The sequence below is a fragment of the Bufo gargarizans genome, chromosome 7 (genome assembly GCF_014858855.1).
Source record: "Bufo gargarizans isolate SCDJY-AF-19 chromosome 7, ASM1485885v1, whole genome shotgun sequence".
Taxonomy (NCBI): domain Eukaryota; kingdom Metazoa; phylum Chordata; class Amphibia; order Anura; family Bufonidae; genus Bufo; species Bufo gargarizans.
Window position 1 is genome coordinate 149,679,091 of NC_058086.1, and position 20,366 is coordinate 149,699,456.

Sequence of the window (20,366 nt, forward strand, 5' to 3'; positions counted from 1 at the left end):
GCCGGAGCGGACTTCCGCCAGCATGGTGGACTTTCTGTAGCATGGATTCGGCAGGCTACCACAAGTGTGAAAGTAGCCTTACCCTGATTCATCAGTTTACAGAAACACCCCATATGTGTATGGGCACACAGCAGGGCAAGGAGCATTATTTTGCTTTTAGAGGGCACAGTTTGCTGATATCAGGTGCCATTTTGTCTTTGAAGACACCCTAAAGTATCCCTACAGTAGAAACACCCAAAAAGTAACCCCAACGCATCCCATATATTTTTAGTTATTTTTATTATTTTCCAGAGTATAATAATACTCCCTATGTATTCATAACTGCTTTTTGGGCACACTGCATGGTTCAGAAGAGAAAGAGCAACATACAAATTTGAGGCCTAGTTTGGTGATTTATACAGCACTGGTCAAAAATAGCAGACTCCCAAGTTAAAAAAAAAAAAAAAAAAAAAAGAAACCCCTAAGTGGTGACCCCATTTTTGAAATCACACCCCTATCAAGGTGTGCAGTGAGCATTTGTACCCCACAGGTGTTTTGCAAAAATGAATTCACAGCAGATGGTGCATGCTAGTGAAAATAGTGCAATTTTTACACAGATATGCCATTTCAGTGCTCAGTGCTTCTCGTTATGATGTGCTTCCTGGTTTTAAAAGCACCCTACATATAGCCCTCATGTTTTACCTGGACATACACCATGGCTCAGGAGTAAAATCAGACCTGCATATCAGATCTCAGACCAGACCCCCATATCAGATCTCAGATCAGACCCCCATATTAGATCTCGGATCAGACCCCCATATCATATTCTTAGAGCCCCTTATCAGATTTTCAGACCCTCATATCAGACCTCAGATCAGAGTCAGCCCCCATATCAGACCTCAGATCACAGTCAGACCTGCAAATTAGCAAGAAACATATCTCTCCTGCTCCACTGCTGCTCTCCATGTCCAGCGTCCTCTCCTGCAGTCCTCACTCGCTGGTCTTCTCTGGGCCTGTGCTCCAGTCCTAGTATATGCTGTTAGTCCTGACGCTGTACAGGACATACCAGCACAGTCTGGAGAAGAGTACAGCGGGTGAGTCACAGCGTTCACAACGGTTCTCTCCTCGCTCCTCCTGCATACTAGTGAACACTTCCATAATGGAAGTGCTCATTAGTATTTGCATCTTATAAAGCGAAAATACAACAATTGGTGGTTCACTTCTTGCATTGCTTAGGGACCCAATCGCTATTGCGACCAATGCGAACCTCTATAGCTTCACCACTCACCTAATATGTTTATTTATTTATTCTTTTCAATATGAAGGGGAACCTGTCACCATGAAAATGATTTGCAGGCAGCATGTTATAGAGCAGGAGATACAACAGATTGATATAGAATTTTTGGGAAAAGATTCAGTAAAACCTGCAATTTTAACATTTAAATTCCTGCTCTTTCTGGGAATTGAAGTTAAGGAGGTGGCCCTATCAGTGATTGACAGCTATCTCTGTATGCACATAGAGGGAAGGCTGTCAATCACTGAAGGGACTTCCTCTTGGACTTCAAAGCCCAGAAAGAGCATAGATATAAACAAGTAACAGTTTTACTGAATCTTTTCCAATAAAATCATATATCAATCTGCTCAGTTCCTCCTGTTCTATAACATGCTGCCTGCAGCTCATACACCATGTTTAACATGACAGGTTCCCTTTAAATGGCTTGATGAGAGGAAAGTGACTACGTGAGTGATTCTCTCTGTCACAACCAGACAGCTGAGAAGCTCTGACAGAGGCCTTTCAGAACCTCCTCCTTGAGTTCTCTTTGTTGTGCTGTTCAGTTCCTCATCTCGTTAGCCTCTCTCAGCTGTAATGGAGTTGGACTGATTGCATCCCTTTAAATTCCGCCCCATAATGCATTACTGGGTGGCTTATACTACTTCCTGGAGTGTGTGTGCATGCTGATCTTGTTTTCCAGTCTGCTACAAAGTTAAGTGCTGAACATTCATCTGTTATTTTCTGTTTGCTGGATCCCAGGTGACTCTGACTCCCTCCGTGTCTGGTGTAGGGAGCCGGTGGTCGTGTCCCCTCACTATTGTAGGGTGTTCAGGGGTTATATAGTCGAGGTTCGTGTATATGCAACCATCCACCTTTGGGATCTTTGCATAGGCTGAGCAGCCAGGGAAAGTCTCAGGTCTTGTGCAGGGGTCTCCCTTTTGGTTCCTTAGCTTTGGATCCACTCAGTCATATATGCATGTTGCTTTGTCTTGTTTCCTGTACACCGTCCGTGACACTCTCCCTTTGTTCTAAAGATCAGTGGGGTTCACAGCAGTCCCAGAGCACTGAATAGATAGGTGGATGTGCATACGCAGTGTGCTCTCCACTCGCTGCTGTGGAACTTCCGAAAATAATTAGGAGCTTTCGCTCGGCTGTTTTTGGAACTCCCATAGAAATGAATAGAGAACACAGTGGACATGTGCTGTGTACTCCCCTTCTGCTTTTGGAGACCAGTTTTAGAGACAGATGCCTGTCCCAGAGACCCACATCTACCTGCCATTGGTGGCATATCCTCGTGATGTGCCATCAATGTCAGAGATGGGAATACCCCTTTAAGTAGATGTTTTTTTTTTATAAAACATTTATAGCTAAAAGCTCTTGTACTTTGCATAACTGTACTGAATTGATTATACACAGCTTCATTTTATAATCTAAGACAGATGTCTTCATGAAAGAGTCATGCTTATGGCAATGCTGCATGCGCGTAGCCTGAATGGTAGCACAAGGAGACCATACATAACCATATTACGGACCAACAGGCTCTCAAGGTGTCTCCATTTGGTGCTTCTGTGAGGCAACATATTTTAAACTTGACATATGTTGAAGGACGTCTTAAAGGCTTTGTCCAGAATTAGAAAAAACATGGTAGTTTTCTTCCAAAAACACCACCACACCTATCCACAGCCTGATTCACTTCATTGGAGCCAAGCAACATTACTGGACGCAAACTATGGACAGGCGTTGTGCTGTTTTTGGAATAATGCAGTCATGTTTTTCTAATCCAGGACAACCCCTTTACTTTCTTTTCAAGATTGCATTGCTTTGGAATACTTTTGCACAGTGATGTTATGCTTAAAGGGGTTGTCTCACTACAGCAAATAGCATTTATTATGTAGAGAAAGTTAATGGCATGATCGATCATTCATCAGATACGTTAGTGCTTGACTATTTTTTTTATCTTCTTCTTTGCTAGGACAATATAGAGGATGGCAGAGGCAGCATTTATCAATCTGTCGTCAGCAATACTAGCAAAGAACTTATGTGCTACAGTGATTTCCCGTTTCCAGAAAACTACCCAAACTTTATTCACAATTCTAAGATGTTGGAGTACCACAGAAAATATGCAGAACACTTTAATCTACTGAAATATATCCAATTCAAGGTAATAAAATTGCTAATTTTACCCCCTCCATGTAGCGCAATTATCCTTTTAAGGTCATATTCACAACGTGCTGTGTTTGTTGCAATTTTAGTTGTATAAATTTTTTTTTAGCAATTAAGCGATAAGTCACTGTTGGAAAATCAAAATCCTAAAGTAGCAGTAAATTATACTGTGCTAGCTAAAGTCATGCTTAATTGAGGAGTTGCTGGATCCCCATGGATCGGACCTTTGGAATATTCTAGCCACGTAGCACCATTGTCTGTACTGAGAAGCTCTCTAACAATTTTATAAAAAAAATAAAATAAAAAAATGATTCTGCTGCATCTGTTTGAGCCATTTCCAGTCTAAGATCCATTTTTTTTTTACAGAAAAAAATATTTTTTTTACATGAGCAGACTGGGACCTTAAAGTGGTCCTGGAAAAAAAAAGGTGGGGCAACACAAGTAGTCATGGCCAATACAAGTCACAAGTAGGCAGTGAAAACACCCCAGCAGAGCCAAATACCACAGTGCAGCATAAAATACTGCCCAATCACCAAACTGAGGACATTGATACAGTTGAATTCAGGAGGGCACCTGTAGTTGCTGGTCAGGTGCATAAGTACCTGATGCTCCTAGTATTAAGGAAAACTGAGAGCATCAGTTATGTACCTGGCCAGCAGCCATGAGGAGCACTCAGGTGGCCCTTGGGCATCGGCACGTTGGGAAATTTCCTTGTAAGGTATATGGCCGATCTGCCCCTGCTGTGCACAACTGATGCACAGGATGTTTTTTTTCAGGATTCTTTTCGGTTTTTCTGACGGATCAGAAGAACAGATAATGAAACGGAAATGTGAACTCTCCTTTAGATGCACTGAGGCATTATGGGGAAAAGTTTTCATGAAGTATGGAGGAATATTTGAAGTTAATTTTGCTTGAATCTGCATTGCCATTGTATGCACTAAAGGCAGGGAAGGACATACCACCTGTGAATCCAGTTCAGCTGCACAAGGGCCCAAAGTGGGAGGGGGCCCTCCAGCTCAGCTGTCTCTGCAGCCACAGAACGCAGAGACAGCTGACTGTATTGGTGAAGCAGAGAGTCACTGGCTCCCCGCTTAACCACTCCATCCAGCATGTAGAAGGGGCTTATCTGACAGCCTGTTTCTGTCACTGTCTTACTTGAGCCTTAAGACGAGCTGCGCCATCCACAGCGTTGACGAGTAGAGCCTGGGCAGCACGTCCTGAGCTGCGATTGCCGCGCCCTCCTTTCAGCCGAATCCTGCTGTGTGGTGGGTGGCATCATGAAGAGTTTGAAATGAGCTCAGCCAGGCCTATGCTAAGCCATTTCAAAGTGTCCTAACTCCGCCTCCCGTCTAGCGATGCCAGTAGCCCCGCCCCATCTAGTAATTCTGTATCCCCACCCCACCGGTAGCTCCGCCCATGCCCATCCTCTCCGAGCTGTTCTGCACCTCAGAGTTGGTGCTGAATGAGGCCTGCAGCAAGCCAGCAACTTAAAGGGAACCCGTCATCAACTTTATGCTGACCTTACTGAGGACAGCATAAAATAGTGACAGAAATGCAAATTTCAGTGGTGTAGAACCAGCATCATAATCATTGCAGCCCAGGCCTTGAAAGGAATCAAATCTACCTGAGAAGAGTCCTGGTTATCCATAATCTCCTGCTCTCTCCCGCCCATCTGCTGATTGGCAGTTCTCTCCTAGAGAGTAAGGGAGAAAACTAGGTAGAAGGTCAATCATCAGCAGGTGGGCAGGAGAGCAGGAATTTATGAATAACCAGGACTCTTCTCAGGTGGCCATGACTCTTTTCTAGGCCCAGTCTGCAATGATTGTGATGTTGGTTCTCGGCAACCACTTACTTTTAACTTTTAAATGACAGACCGGTGAAATCAGCTCACCTGTCTCTACGTTATGCTGCCATTAGTATGGGCAGCATAAAGTTCATGACAGGTTCCCTTTAAGACAGGGATGTCAAACTCGTGGCCCTCCAGCTGTTGCAAAACTACAACTCCCATCATGCCTGGGCATACTACAGCTATCAGGGAATGATGGGAGTTGTAGTTTTGCAACATCTGGAGGGCCATGAGTTTGACATCCATGCTTTAAGAGGAAGTGCGTGAGGACTGAAGGCGGCCCCTGTTCCCACTGTTCCTGCCAGACACTGAACTTGACTTGGTATGTTATTTTCTTTTCTTTTTTACCCCACCCATCATCCCTGTCCTCCTTGGGCCCCCATGTGACTGTCCCTGGCCCACTCACTGTGAGGCCAAATTTACAAGATCTAATGTATTTTGCGGTCCGCGGATCAGCAACATATGGATGTGGTCCATGTGCGATCGGCATATTTTTGCAGACCCATTAACTTAAATGGGTCTGTAGTCTGCATTTTGTAGCAAAGTATTGGACGTGTCACATTTTCTGTCTTCAGCAGAACGGACATACGGATGCAGATACATAGAAGTCACTTGCTTTCCATATAGAAGTCACTTGCTTTCCATATCCATTTGTATGTTCTGCAAAGGATAGAAAATGTGAGTCTGACATGTCCTATAGTGGTCTGCAAAAAAATGCAGATGGCACATGGGCGTCATCCGTAATTAGAAGATAATAAAATACATATAGTCCGTGTCACGTAAATGGGTTAAAAAAAGTGTTGCCCAGGCACTCAGGGGGTCATTTATTCAGACCAGCATTTTAGAAGCCGGTCTTAATAAACCCTAAACTGGCGGTGGATAGCCGAAGTTATGTAGAGGTGTCGGCCTCTCCATAGCTTTAGCCCATCCAGCTCCAGTCTAAATGTAAACCAGCTTCCTAGCGTCAGCAAATGGCATGTGTGATGTCAGATTAAATCCTCTTTCACACAAGCGAGTTTTCCTACTAGATGTGATGTGTGTAGCAAATGCATATCATCCAGACTGAATCCTGACACCATTCATTTCAATGGGTCTGTGTGAGGGGTCACATGCTGTAACATGGCATAACTACTGTGAGGGGGCACATATCTGGCCATAACTATTGTCAGGGGCCACATATCTGGACATAACTACGGGGAAGTTGGCACATATATGGGCATGACTACGGGGAAGTTGGCACATATCTGGGCATAACTACGGGGAAGTTGGCACATATATGGGCATAACTACAGGGAAGTTGGCACATATCTGGGCATTATCACTGTGAGGGGGCACATAATCTGGCATAACTACTGTGAAGGGGCACATATCTGGCCATAATTACTGTGAAGGGTACAATGGCTAATAAGCCCTTTCTCTCCCACTAAGGGCTTATTCAGACGGCCATATGCTGTCCGCAAAAATGCAGATCCGTTTTTTTGCGGATTAGATGCTGTACCATTCACTTCTATGGGGCCTTTTCTTCCATTCCACCGCTCAGCAAAACAAATGAAACATGTCCTATACTTGTCAGTGAAAATCACGACATGGCCCCATTGAAGTTTATGGGTCAGCAAAAAAAACGGAATGCAATCCGTTTTTTTGCAGACATGCTGAACTGTCCACAGAAAAAAACAGATCCGCATTTTTGCGGACAGCATACGGCCGCCTGAATGAGCCCTAATACACACAAAAAAAGGCTTTAGAAATATAACTGCACAGCTGTTAATTTGCCACTAATACACGCCAGAAAAGGCTTTAGAACATATAACTGCACCGCTGATCGGCAAATATATTTTACTTTTGCCACTAATACCCTTTTTTTCTCATTAATACAAGCCAAAAAATGCTTTAGAACATATAACTGCACCGCACAAGGGCAAATACGACATATAAATAGTTCCTTGTAATAGACCCTGTTAATGGCTGTATCAAACAGCACTTGCACCCCAATAACAAGAACAGTTTGCTGGAATTACAGAGCTGTATAATGGCAATTTGGATCCCCAGTCAGTGCAGCAAGGTGTAATAGGATTGTTCCTATTACCCAGGCTGTAACCTCCCCTACTGAACTCTGTTCTATATAAAATCTGTGGAATGATTCCTCCCTATCCTTTCCCTACACCTTGAATAATCTTTCCCTGCACTTGTAAATCGTTTTTTTTAGCACAATGAAGTTTTTTCTAGCACTGTTCCTAGCGCCTGATGACGTCTCTCCCTGCACTAAGTACACTGGAAAATGACAGAATCCAAGATGGCTGAGGCTATTTATAGGGCTGTGGCATCACAGGGCTGGCTTGCTGATGATTGGCTGCATGCATGGCATGTCCTCACACGTGCAGCAGCCATTTTTGGAAAAAAAATTCTCTACCCTTGATCACCTCTTCCTCTTCCTGCAGGATTGGGGCAAGCTGACAATTTGGTGTGCCTTCTGCTGCCACACATCACTATGTATTAATCTCTGCCTATGGCCTATGTTTATGTCTGTATGTGTATTTGGAGGGGGGCGGCTAGACACATTCTTTGCACAGGGGCCCTCTGCTGTCTGTGTCTGCCCCTGAATAAATGTATTAAATGTCGCAAGTTGTTTAGTAAGTTTGGTGCAGCTTTAAACATATCTAAAACTTGAGTTTTTTGGCCCTGATTTTGGAGCGTTTCTGCCCAAAAATCTGCCTCAATCAGCTCAAAAAACGCCTCAAAAAAGCCTCCCATTCTTTTCAATGGGAGGCAGAACTTGCTTCGTTTTCACATGTGTAAAATAGAAGCGTTTAAAAAAAAAGAAGCAGCAGCATACCCTATCTTGTGGCAGAATCCACGCTAAATCTCCTATTGAAGTGAATAGGAAGCCGAAAAAACTTCTCCATGAAAGTGAATGCTTTTTAGTGCATTTTCCACATGTTTTTGGTGCATATCTGCTTCAAAAATTTCAAGCTGAAAATTCAGCTTTGTATTGAAGTGAACACTTTTTTTACTCTGAAAAAAGACACGTGGATTCTGAACTGATTTGACATGAACGCTTTTTTCATGCTGAAAAATGACATTATTCCCGCTGATTTTTTAAAGCGTGTATTGCAAAATCAGTGGTTTGAACTGGCCCTAACTCCAGTTTTTATGCCACCCTTCCTGTTGGAGTGAAGTTGCAACATTTGTGTGATATTCGTGCAACTTTTTCAAATGTGGTCTATTCCTACACTGAGTCAGTGGTTCATTGCTAAAGAGTTAGGGTTGTTTCACACGAGCGGATGCCGTGTGTGACATCCGCTACGTGAATGACAGCCAAGACCCGATGCGGACAGTAGAGGCATGGAGCATGATTGATAATGCTCTGTGCCTCTCTGTGATCTCTTTACTACGAAATAACGGTGACAACTTTATCTCACTGTGATTTCGTAGTAAAGAGATCACAGAGAGGCACGGAGCATTATCAATCATGTTAATGCTCCGTGCTTCTTCTGTCCGCATCGGGTCTTGGCTGTCATTCACGCAGCGGATGTCACGCACAGCATCCGCTCGTGTGAAACAGCCCTTAATGCAATAGTTGACTGCTAAAGGGTTAATACTACTGATACTATGGTTTACTGTTAAAATTATGAAATGGTTCATTGTTCTAGCTATATATTTTATGTCGGGCATGGCCAACCTGCGGCTCTCCAGCTGTTGTAAAACTACAACTCCCACAATGCCTTGCTGTAGGCTAATAGCTGTAGGCAGTCTGAGCATGCTGGGAGATGTAGTTTTGCAACAGCTGGAGAGCCTCAGGTTGGCCTGCACTTTGTGCTCCAAAAGGCTATACATGGGAGGAAATAGTTAATTGGCAGCCCTTGGTTACAGTTGCTGGGTGGTGGACTGATCCGGCCTTCCCTTTGTTGTGCCGTGCTGTTGTTCTGGGGAGTCTAGCTAAGCCTTTGGGTCTGTGCACAGCCCGTGAACTTGGCTGAAGCCTATGAGTTTAACATTTTCAGCTAATTTAAGCCGTGTACCTGGATGGGCTCCCCAGGATACAGCAAAGTCACAAACAATGAAAGCGACACTGACACCAGCTTTTGTAAAACAGACTGTTTACTATAATGGGATATCAAACACAACCCAAATGCAGTGAACAGAAAATAAAGTTACATACACTCAGCCGGAGGCCGAGACCCCTGCGTTGCACAGCACGGCGCCCTCCAATGGTAGCTGGAAAAACGCTTGGGATAATTTACCTGCTGACGGGTGCAATTAACACTGCCTCGCCGTACCTATTATTACCCTAGGAACAATTGTGTGGGGTGCAAGATACGGTTTCGCCTGCGGTACAACCTCTCCGTGTCTGCCGAGCTCCTTCCTGTTTCTTCTTCAGCTTGTTAACCCCACCTCTTATGCATATTCAAGTATTTGTAGTATGTTAGCTGTGTGGGGAAACAGTGGCCTATGGTGGTTAAAGAGCAGAATGACAGTCCTAATAAATCAATATGCACATGAACAGTGTTCAGACAATGGTGACCATTTCTCAATCTCACACTAAGAATCTAAGAGAGAGTAGAACAGAAATTTACAGAAGGTTGAAAACCTTTAAGGGAGAGTGCTTGGACTGAATCAGCAAAGATAATGCATGATTACAGCTTTGGACTTTGCTGCCCATGGTTAGGGTTAAAGAGGACCTTTCGTTGGTCCAAACATTGTAAGATAATTATCAGGCTACATAGAGCGGCGCCCAGGGATCTCACTGCACTTACTATTATCCCTGGGCGCCGCTCTGTTTGCCCGCTGTGTCCTCTGGTATCTTCACTGAATTAGTTAGACTAGGCGGAGTCTGCCCTGTTTCAACCTGGGCGTTCCTTCTCCCAGGCTGTAGCGCTGTCCAATCGCAACGCAGAGCTCACAGCCTGGGAGAAGGAACGCCCAGGGTGAAACAGGGCAGACCCCGCCTAGTCGAACCAATTCAGTGAAGATACCGGAGGACACAGCGGGCAAACGGAGCGGCGCCCAGGGATAATAGTAAGTGCAGTGAGATCCCTGGGCACCGCTCTATGTAGCCTGATAATTATCTTGCAATTTTTGGACTGATGAAAGGTCCTCTTTAAAGGTGTTTTCCAAGATTTTTATACTGATGACCTCAGGATAGGTCATCAGGATCTGATTGTTGATATTCCTATACCATGGACCCCTGCTGATCAGCTGTTTTGAAAAGGCAACGGTGGCGGTCCTGGTTGGTGTCAGACCCCCACTGATAAAATACTGATGACCTATCCAGAGGATGGGCCATCAGTATAAAAATCAAAGAAAACCCCTTTAATTGCTTCTTGTGCCCACCCATTTCTGAGATACTTTGCTCATTGTACATCTCATTAACATAGCCAATCATGCTCACTTTTCAAAATTGGAGTAAGTGGTGTAAAAGCATGAAAAGTTGAAAATGTTTGCACAAGTAGCCCCTAGCTCTTTGAATTCTGAACTCTGCAGTGCAGTGCTTGATAAATTCCCCCCAACCCCCCATATTCTTAGCCATATGAGCAGGACATGCAAGTTTCTAAACATGATAGCAGATTTACTAATACTGTCTAGTGCAGCAGTCAGCAACCTTCTTTGTATGGAGGGCCAATAAAAAATAAAAATAAAATCTGAACTGAAATGCTTAGCATGCCTTGCCATACAGGAAAGTCAAACATGTGACTTAAACCAGGTATTTATAACTATGTCCAAAGATTCTCAACAATACTGCCTGACTTTCAAAGCTTAATGAGGTTTCCAAAATGTTAGAAAAACTGCATTCCAGCAAATACAGTGTATCCTAAGGCACCGATATATGGGGGAATAGTATATGGCCCCACTACCACCAACCATACACTTACTGACGGTGGGGGAAAGCAGCCCTCACTCGTTTTAACTGACTGAGGGCTGCCCTCCTGCACCACTGTCCAACACACACTGGTCACTGCCACAACAATCAGAGCTGCACTAATAACACCTAGATCTCCCCCCCCTCCCACACACACAGATTAATCATATTCCTACTCACCTTCCCCACCTAACCCGCCCCCCCCCCCCCCAAAGTATTCAGAGAGCTTTTTCCCCATCCACGTTAGCAATCACACAGGCTCACCACTCCTTCCCCAACCTGGTCACAGTGTTCGTTTCCCCATCTCCCCAAGCTCACTATCCTCCCTCCACCCCCAAACTGGTGGTCACGGTGCTCGTTTCCCCCATTTCCCCAAGCTCACCATCATTACTCCATTCCCAATCTGGTCACAGTGCTCATTCCCCCAATCCCCCAATCTAGTCACAGTGCTCATTCCCCCATCTGCCCAAGATCACCCTCCGACCCCCAGGCCCAATCTGGTCACAGATCTCATTCCCCCATCTCCCCAAGCTCACCATCCTTCCTCCACCCCCAAACTGGTCACAGTGCTTGTTCCTCCTTCCTCCCATCCCCAGTCCATTCACATACCTTTCTTATTTTGTGGCAGTCCTGAGGAGGAGAAATGCAGTTGCAGCAGCAGCAAGGTACACATGTAGACAGTAGCATAGCAGAGTCCCACTCTCTGCTATTGCTCCTCTTTGGCATCTGGGGCAGGAAGCATGTAGGGCAGGCCTAGCAGATACGTCGTGCATGATGCCTCTGAAGGTTTTTGCATTTAAAGATTTAGCATGGCAGCAAGGCATCTAACAAATGGAGTCTTGCCGTCATTTGGCCACAGCTAGCGTGCCAGCAGAAAGTGGTCTGTATGCTGCAGGTTGCCGACTCCTGGACTAGTGTCTAAGAATAAGACGGTGTAAACTTGAACTAGATGGTCTTAAAGGGTCACTGAGTTTTCACAAAACTTTCGATATGTCATAGCAATCAGTGGGGGGTCTGAGTGTTGAATGAGGACAGAGAGGTGCTCTTTTTCTCATCCATTCAGGATACAGAAGCAAGACAGGCCCATCATCTTTCTAATGAGTCTGTCTTGTTCTCTTTTGTGCAGAGAGGAATGTGCTACGTGAGCGCTTCTCTTTCCTCATTCTAGAGATCAATAGGGATCTTAGTACTCAGACCCACACTGGCCAAAACCCTTGATGTCGCAATGACATATCAAATGTTTTGTGAAAGCTCAGGGATCCTTTAAATTGTAGCAGACTTAACACAATGGCTGATGCTGGCACACCTTTAGTCTGTCAAGCCTCAATAAGTTTATACCACCTATTAGTCTCCTTAGTATATGGCAGAAGTGTGTGCAAAAATTTGGCACATTTTTGGCATGCATTGACCTCTGAATGCCATGGCCGTTTCCTGATTGGCCGCGCCCCCTCATTGGGAGTGCCACCAACAGCCAATGGTATGTTAATGTTATCTCTTTTGTTCTCCTTAAGACTGTAGTCATCAGTGTGAAGAAGTGCAAAGATTTTGAAAGCAGTGGGCAGTGGTATGTCACCACAGAAAAGAATGGGAAGCAGGAAACAACAATTTTTGATGCTGTCATGGTTTGTTCTGGTCACCACACCGATCCGTACTATCCACTGGAATCTTATCCAGGTCAGATCATTTCATTAATACAATATATTGCATATTCATTATTCATTTCTTTATATACTGTATATATATCACTGAATATAATAAATACAGGTTTTGTGGTCGGCACTATCTTGTAGGTTAGGAACTTGAAACTATTCTCCCTGAAGTGAGGCACATACTGTAGTATGATGAGTAGGGATGAGCGAAACTTGATTTGGCTGCTTCGTCGAATTACTTCATCATGAAGCACATTTTTTTGTTGTTGCAAGTAGCGGGTACAATGACAAGGGACAGTAATTGCACGGACCCCATCTTTAAACCCCTCAGATGCCGCTTTTATTGCTGATTGCGGCATCTTAGATCAATATTAAAGCATTTTAGTGGTTGCTCATAAAAAAAAAATATATATATTGTAACGGACCGTTTCAGCAGACAAGGGGTTAAAATCCGTTTAGGCGATATGCCCCTTTCCGAGAGACAGGCACAGCTACTGCAGAACACCAACCTCCCGAACTGGATACAAAATAGCACTCCAAACTGGAACCTCGCAAATAGCTGCCAGCAGACGAACAGGAAAAGCGTATCAGTCAGCTTACACTCCTGGCAATCAGTCTCCAACAGCATACAGAGAATCCCCCCAATAACGAGACAAGGCTCCGTGTTGAGGGTCAAGCAGTGCTCTGACTGTACCTCAAGTACAGCCTCTTTTATTGATAAAAACCAAACATAGTACTGCCCACAGGGTTTTGAAATCCAACCAATCAGTAATTCACAACACACACAATGTAAATACAGCAACCAATCATTCCCGCCCCCTAGAGGACCAGAAGGGAGACTGCGACACAGAACAGATACAACATATCCCAACAATGCATCATGGTTTCCTCCTCTCCGCCTGGGAGACGACCGAAGACAATCCAATTATCTCTCAGGACAAAGGGGAGATCACCAATACACATGTGGAGACAACAGGACAGACATCACCATTTAAACACACAATGGGACAATGGGACAATAGAACCACACCCAGCATATTCCTCCCAAGCTGACAAGTTACACTTATTATAAGTTGTTATAACTTTGTGAGGTTACATTGTCCATACATATAACTTACATCAATTTAAACAGTATAACTTGGGGGACAAAACTATCCAAAATTCCCTGGAATAGGTTCAGGGGTTTAAAAGTTACTATGGGCCATAATCCTGAGGCAAGAGGCTTTTAAACAGCCCCCTCCAAAACCCAGTGGCGAGGTTGGTTTCGCCACACATCTCCCCCCCCCCCCAGGGAAGACTAACCAGATACCTGACCTCACGCCGGTCGGTACCTGAGTTAATCTGGCAGGCCACCCACAACAAAATACTGGACCTGCTGAATTTCGTAGCCTGTCTCTGTCCAGTGAATCCACCAAGATTATATTTGTAGCTGGTACTCCCAGTCTCTGAGTTGCTCCCTGGCTTGGAGTGTAGGTTGCTTTGTGGGCAGGGATCAGCGGGACTCTGCCCTGGTACCAGCGCTACCATGGAAGAAGAAGCCTGGTTGGAGTCTGGTTGTTGGAGGGGGAAACCGACTGTCTCCCCTTTGGCTAAACAGCCCGGTTGCTGGGGGGCAGGAACGATTGTCCCTACCCCCTGTGCTGTAAGTGCAGAGACCACGGTCCCATCTGCACAGTTGTGGGGCTTACTGTCTCCCCCTGGTGAGTTAAGCCGCCGCTGGGGAGAGGGGGTAACGGTGCTCCTCTCCCATACATACTTCCAGCCGCTGGGGAGGGCGACCGACCGCCTCCGCTCCCAATACAGTGTCCTGCTGCTGGGGAAAGGAGACTGGGCTCTCTATTCCCTGTAGGACACTCTGCCGCTGGGGGACAGGACCGACTGTCTCTGCCCCCTGTAACTCCGTCTGCCGCTGGGGAATGGAGACTCGGCTCCCAATTCCCAAAAAATCATGCTGCTGCTGGGGGGAGGGGGTAATGAGCTCCTCTCCCATACATACTTCCAGCCGCTGGGGAGGGCGACCGACCGCCTCCGCTCCCAATACAGTGTCCTGCTGCTGGGGAAAGGAGGCTGGGCTCTCTATTCCCTGTAGGACACTCTGCCGCTGGGGGACAGGACTGACTGTCTCTGCCCCCTGTAACTCTGCCTGCCGCTGGGGAATGGAGACTAGGCTCCCAATTCCCTGCAGGACCGGTGGAGAGACCTCGGTCCCATCTCCACCGGCCACCTGGGGTTCTTCCCAGTAAACATCAACAATATCCTCCCAGCTGAAGGGCTCTGGACCTGGGTCTGACTTCTTGCTGTCCTGCTGAGCCTTTCCAATGGAGTGGAAGAGATCTCGGTAGTCCTGCTCCAGTTCCCACTCCAGGGTTGCTAGGTGAGCCAGGTCTTGCTCTACCTCATGGGGGTCATCCCACTCATGCCTAGCCTCCCTCTCATAGAAAATGTCCTGAAGTCTGGACTGTGCAGGGCTCCCAAAGTCAGGCTCTGCAAAGGACTCCCATAACAAGCCAGGACCATCAAACTCCTCTCCCTCTGGCTTGTCATGCTCAGCTGTCCAGGGTATAAACTGTGCCACATACCACCAAAGCGCCTGGTAGGCATCCTCCAGCCATAGCTCCTGCCATACCCAGTGCTCTAGTTCCTTCACCCATTCCTCCAGGGGCTGCTCTCCCAGGAAGGACATCCGCAGGGCCACTTGCTTCTGCAACCGCTGCTCTTCACTGGGGAGACTCTCACCTCGCTGGTATTGTACATTATCCAGGGCCTGGTACCAGATGCCTTTCCTTAAAGCATCCCGGCCATCCAGGTCCTCCTCCTCGTATAACACTGCTGGTTCCATCCTGGTGCTTTTAGGGTCGCTGTACTGGGACATGCGTTGCCCTTAAATTGTAGAATCCAAAGAAATGGTGTCTCCTGTAGCTGTCCTTCTGGCTGTAGGAATGATCCCACTGCTGCCACCAATGTAACGGACCGTTTCAGCAGACAAGGGGTTAAAATCCATTTAGGCGATATGCCCCTTTCCGAGAGACAGGCACAGCTACTGCAGAACACCAACCTCCTGAACTGGATACAAAATAGCACTCCAAACTGGAACCTCGCAAATAGCTGCCAGCAGACGAACAGGAAAAGCGTATCAGTCAGCTTACACTCCTGGCAATCAGTCTCCAACAGCATACAGAGAATCCCCCCAATAACGAGACAAGGCTCCGTGTTGAGGGTCAAGCAGTGCTCTGACTGTACTTCAAGTACAGCCTCTTTTATTGATAAAAACCAAACATAGTACTGCCCACAGGGTTTTGAAATCCAACCAATCAGTAATTCACAACACACACAATGTAAATACAGCAACCAATCATTCCCGCCCCCTAGAGGACCAGAAGGGAGACTGCGACACAGAACAGATACAACATATCCCCACAATGCATCATGGTTTCCTCCTCTCCGCCTGGGAGACGACCGAAGACAATCCAATTATTTCTCAGGACAAAGGGGAGATCACCAATACACATGTGGAGACAACAGGACAGACATCACCATTTAAACACACAATGGGACAATGGGACAATAGAACCACACCCAGCATATTCCTCCCAAGCTGACAAGTTACACTTATTATAAGTTGTTATAACTTTGTGAGGTTACATTGTCCATACATATAACTTACATCAATTTAAACAGTATAACTTGGGGGACAAACCTATCCAAAATTCCCTGGAATAGGTTCAGGGGTTTAAAAGTTACTATGGGCCATAATCCTGAGGCAAGAGGCTTTTAAACAGCCCCCTCCAAAACCCAGTGGCGAGGTTGGTTTCGCCACACATCCCCCCCCCCCAGGGAAGACTAACCAGATACCTGACCTCACGCCGGTCGGTACCTGAGTTAGTCTGGCAGGCCACCCACAACAAAATACTGGACCTGCTGAATTTCGTAGCCTGTCTCTGTCCAGTGAATCCACCAAGATTGTATTTGTAGCTGGTACTCCCAGTCTCTGAGTTGCTCCCTGGCTTGGAGTGGAGGTTGCTTTGTGGGCAGGGATCAGCGGGACTCTGCCCTGGTACCAGCGCTACCATGGAAGAAGAAGCCTGGTTGGAGTCTGGTTGTTGGAGGGGGAAACCGACTGTCTCCCCTTTGGCTAAACAGCCCGGTTGCTGGGGGGCAGGAACGATTGTCCCTACCCCCTGTGCTGTAAGTGCAGAGACCACGGTCCCATCTGCACAGTTGTGGGGCTTACTGTCTCCCCCTGGTGAGTTAAGCCGCCGCTGGGGAGAGGGGGTAACGTGCTCCTCTCCCATACATACTTCCAGCCGCTGGGGAGGGCGACCGACCGCCTCCGCTCCCAATACAGTGTCCTGCTGCTGGGGAAAGGAGACTGGGCTCTCTATTCCCTGTAGGACACTCTGCCGCTGGGGGACAGGACCGACTGTCTCTGCCCCCTGTAACTCCGTCTGCCGCTGGGGAATGGAGACTCGGCTCCCAATTCCCAAAAAATCATGCTGCTGCTGGGGGGAGGGGGTAATGAGCTCCTCTCCCATACATACTTCCAGCCGCTGGGGAGGGCGACCGACCGCCTCCGCTCCCAATACAGTGTCCTGCTGCTGGGGAAAGGAGGCTGGGCTCTCTATTCCCTGTAGGACACTCTGCCGCTGGGGGACAGGACTGACTGTCTCTGCCCCCTGTAACTCTGCCTGTCGCTGGGGAATGGAGACTAGGCTCCCAATTCCCTGCAGGACCGGTGGAGAGACCTCGGTCCCATCTCCACCGGCCACCTGGGGTTCTTCCCAGTAAACATCAACAATATCCTCCCAGCTGAAGGGCTCTGGACCTGGGTCTGACTTCTTGCTGTCCTGCTGAGCCTTTCCAATGGAGTGGAAGAGATCTCGGTAGTCCTGCTCCAGTTCCCACTCCAGGGTTGCTAGGTGAGCCAGGTCTTGCTCTACCTCATGGGGGTCATCCCACTCATGCCTAGCCTCCCTCTCATAGAAAATGTCCTGAAGTCTGGACTGTGCAGGGCTCCCAAAGTCAGGCTCTGCAAAGGACTCCCATAACAAGCCAGGACCATCAAACTCCTCTCCCTCTGGCTTGTCATGCTCAGCTGTCCAGGGTATAAACTGTGCCACATACCACCAAAGCGCCTGGTAGGCATCCTCCAGCCATAGCTCCTGCCATACCCAGTGCTCTAGTTCCTTCACCCATTCCTCCAGGGGCTGCTCTCCCAGGAAGGACATCCGCAGGGCCACTTGCTTCTGCAACCGCTGCTCTTCACTGGGGAGACTCTCACCTCGCTGGTATTGTACATTATCCAGGGCCTGGTACCAGATGCCTTTCCTTAATGCATCCCGGCCATCCAGGTCCTCCTCCTCGTATAACACTGCTGGTTCCATCCTGGTGCTTTTAGGGTCGCTGTACTGGGACATGCGTTGCCCTTAAATTGTAGAATCCAAAGAAATGGTGTCTCCTGTAGCTGTCCTTCTGGCTGTAGGAACGATCCCACTGCTGCCACCAATGTAACGGACCGTTTCAGCAGACAAGGGGTTAAAATCCGTTTAGGCGATATGCCCCTTTCCGAGAGACAGGCACAGCTACTGCAGAACACCAACCTCCCGAACTGGATACAAAATAGCACTCCAAACTGGAACCTCGCAAATAGCTGCCAGCAGACGAACAGGAAAAGCGTATCAGTCAGCTTACACTCCTGGCAATCAGTCTCCAACAGCATACAGAGAATCCCCCCAATAACGAGACAAGGCTCCGTGTTGAGGGTCAAGCAGTGCTCTGACTGTACCTCAAGTACAGCCTCTTTTATTGATAAAAACCAAACATAGTACTGCCCACAGGGTTTTGAAATCCAACCAATCAGTAATTCACAACACACACAATGTAAATACAGCAACCAATCGTTCCCGCCCCCTAGAGGACCAGAAGGGAGACTGCGACACAGAACAGATACAACATATCCCCACAATGCATCATGGTTTCCTCCTCTCCGCCTGGGAGACGACCGAAGACAATCCAATTATCTCTCAGGACAAAGGGGAGATCACCAATACACATGTGGAGACAACAGGACAGACATCACCATTTAAACACACAATGGGACAATGGGACAATAGAACCACACCCAGCATATTCCTCCCAAGCTGACAAGTTACACTTATTATAAGTTGTTATAACTTTGTGAGGTTACATTGTCCATACATATAACTTACATCAATTTAAACAGTATAACTTGGGGGACAAACCTATCCAAAATTCCCTGGAATAGGTTCAGGGGTTTAAAAGTTACTATGGGCCATAATCCTGAGGCAAGAGGCTTTTAAACAGCCCCCTCCAAAACCTAGTGGCGAGGTTGGTTTCGCCACAATTATTACATTGAACCTACCTCATCCATTTGAGCGTGAAGAGGCCACCGCAGACATCTTACCTGAAGTTCCAGCACAAAATCTCATGGGGTCGGCATAGTCATACGTCACCACACACAAGATGACCTCTTAATACTCAAATGGATGAGGTAAGTATGATTTTTTTTATTTTTAATGCCATTTCAGGGAAAATCGATTCATCACCATGAAGCAAGAGGAAACTCGGCCTTGCAGCAAGTCCAATTTTTCCAGAAATTTGGAATAAAGTCCACTTCGTTAAAGAGGACCTTTCATGTTTTTTTTTTAATTTAAGATAAATACCTTTACTTGCAGGTTGATGCTGCCACCCTGCCTGGTTTTTTTTTAAATATCGCTCCTACACCCCGCTTTGCCCCCCTGTATTTTTCCAGCTCAGTATGTTAATACTGAGCATTGGTACAGGGAGGAGGAGACGCCAGGGTTTCTCAATGGGCGTCTCATTCTCCCTGGCTGTGCCGCGATCCAATCACAGCGAAAAGCGTCACAGCCAGGGAGAAGGTTTCCCTTTATGAGAGCACGCTGTGGTTTTGTCCGCCCGCCTCTCAGCATGTTTGCCGTGCTGTGGCTGGACATCCGGCCCTTCCCCATTTTAGTGAATGGGGCCGGAGCAGACTTCTGCCAGCACAGATCCGGCAGGAACAGCCTGCCGGAAAAGGCTACCACAAGTGTGAAAGTAGCCTTACACTCCTAGTAGTCAAACAGCACCACCTGTAATATGCTGTCTATTCCTATGGTAATCTTATCCTACTTACCGGTCTTATAATAATTGTTTTATAGGCATTAAACTGTTTAAAGGAAAATACTTCCACAGCCGTGAATATAAGAATTCTGATGACTACAAAGGAAAACGAATTGTTATTGTTGGAATGGGGAATTCGGCAGCTGATATTGCTGTTGAGCTCAGTCGTACTGCTTCCCAGGTAAGGAAAGTTATATAATATATTGATTTTTTTGTATTTTAATAAAATAACAATTTGCAGTCTGTTAAATGTGTAATTACCTGTGCATTCAATCCAGCAGGACTGTAAAGCCTGTTGTTTCAAGTGACTTTTCAGGCTAAGCTGTTGAGAAATTATACTATATCTGTCTGTAATATGAGTTGTATCCTGCATTGTTCACCAGTTTTCCCTCTGCATGCCCCATTTCTGAAGTTTCCAAAATCATTTTTTTATCTGGTTAAAGACCAAAGCCAGGAATGAAT

At 46.5% G+C, this 20,366-nt stretch overlaps 1 protein-coding gene across 2 annotated transcripts in view; it reads left to right on the plus strand.

Moving 5' to 3' along the window:
- LOC122943334 (dimethylaniline monooxygenase [N-oxide-forming] 2-like) overlaps nucleotides 1–20,366 on the plus strand; it is a 77,631-nt gene that overhangs the window by 25,137 nt on the left and 32,128 nt on the right. For both annotated transcript variants that reach the window (XM_044300994.1, XM_044300995.1), the window contains exons 3-5: nucleotides 3,225–3,413; nucleotides 12,630–12,792; nucleotides 19,943–20,085. In XM_044300994.1, coding sequence (XP_044156929.1) covers nucleotides 3,225–3,413; nucleotides 12,630–12,792; nucleotides 19,943–20,085 — 495 coding nt within the window. The remainder of the gene's footprint in view (nucleotides 1–3,224; nucleotides 3,414–12,629; nucleotides 12,793–19,942; nucleotides 20,086–20,366) is intronic.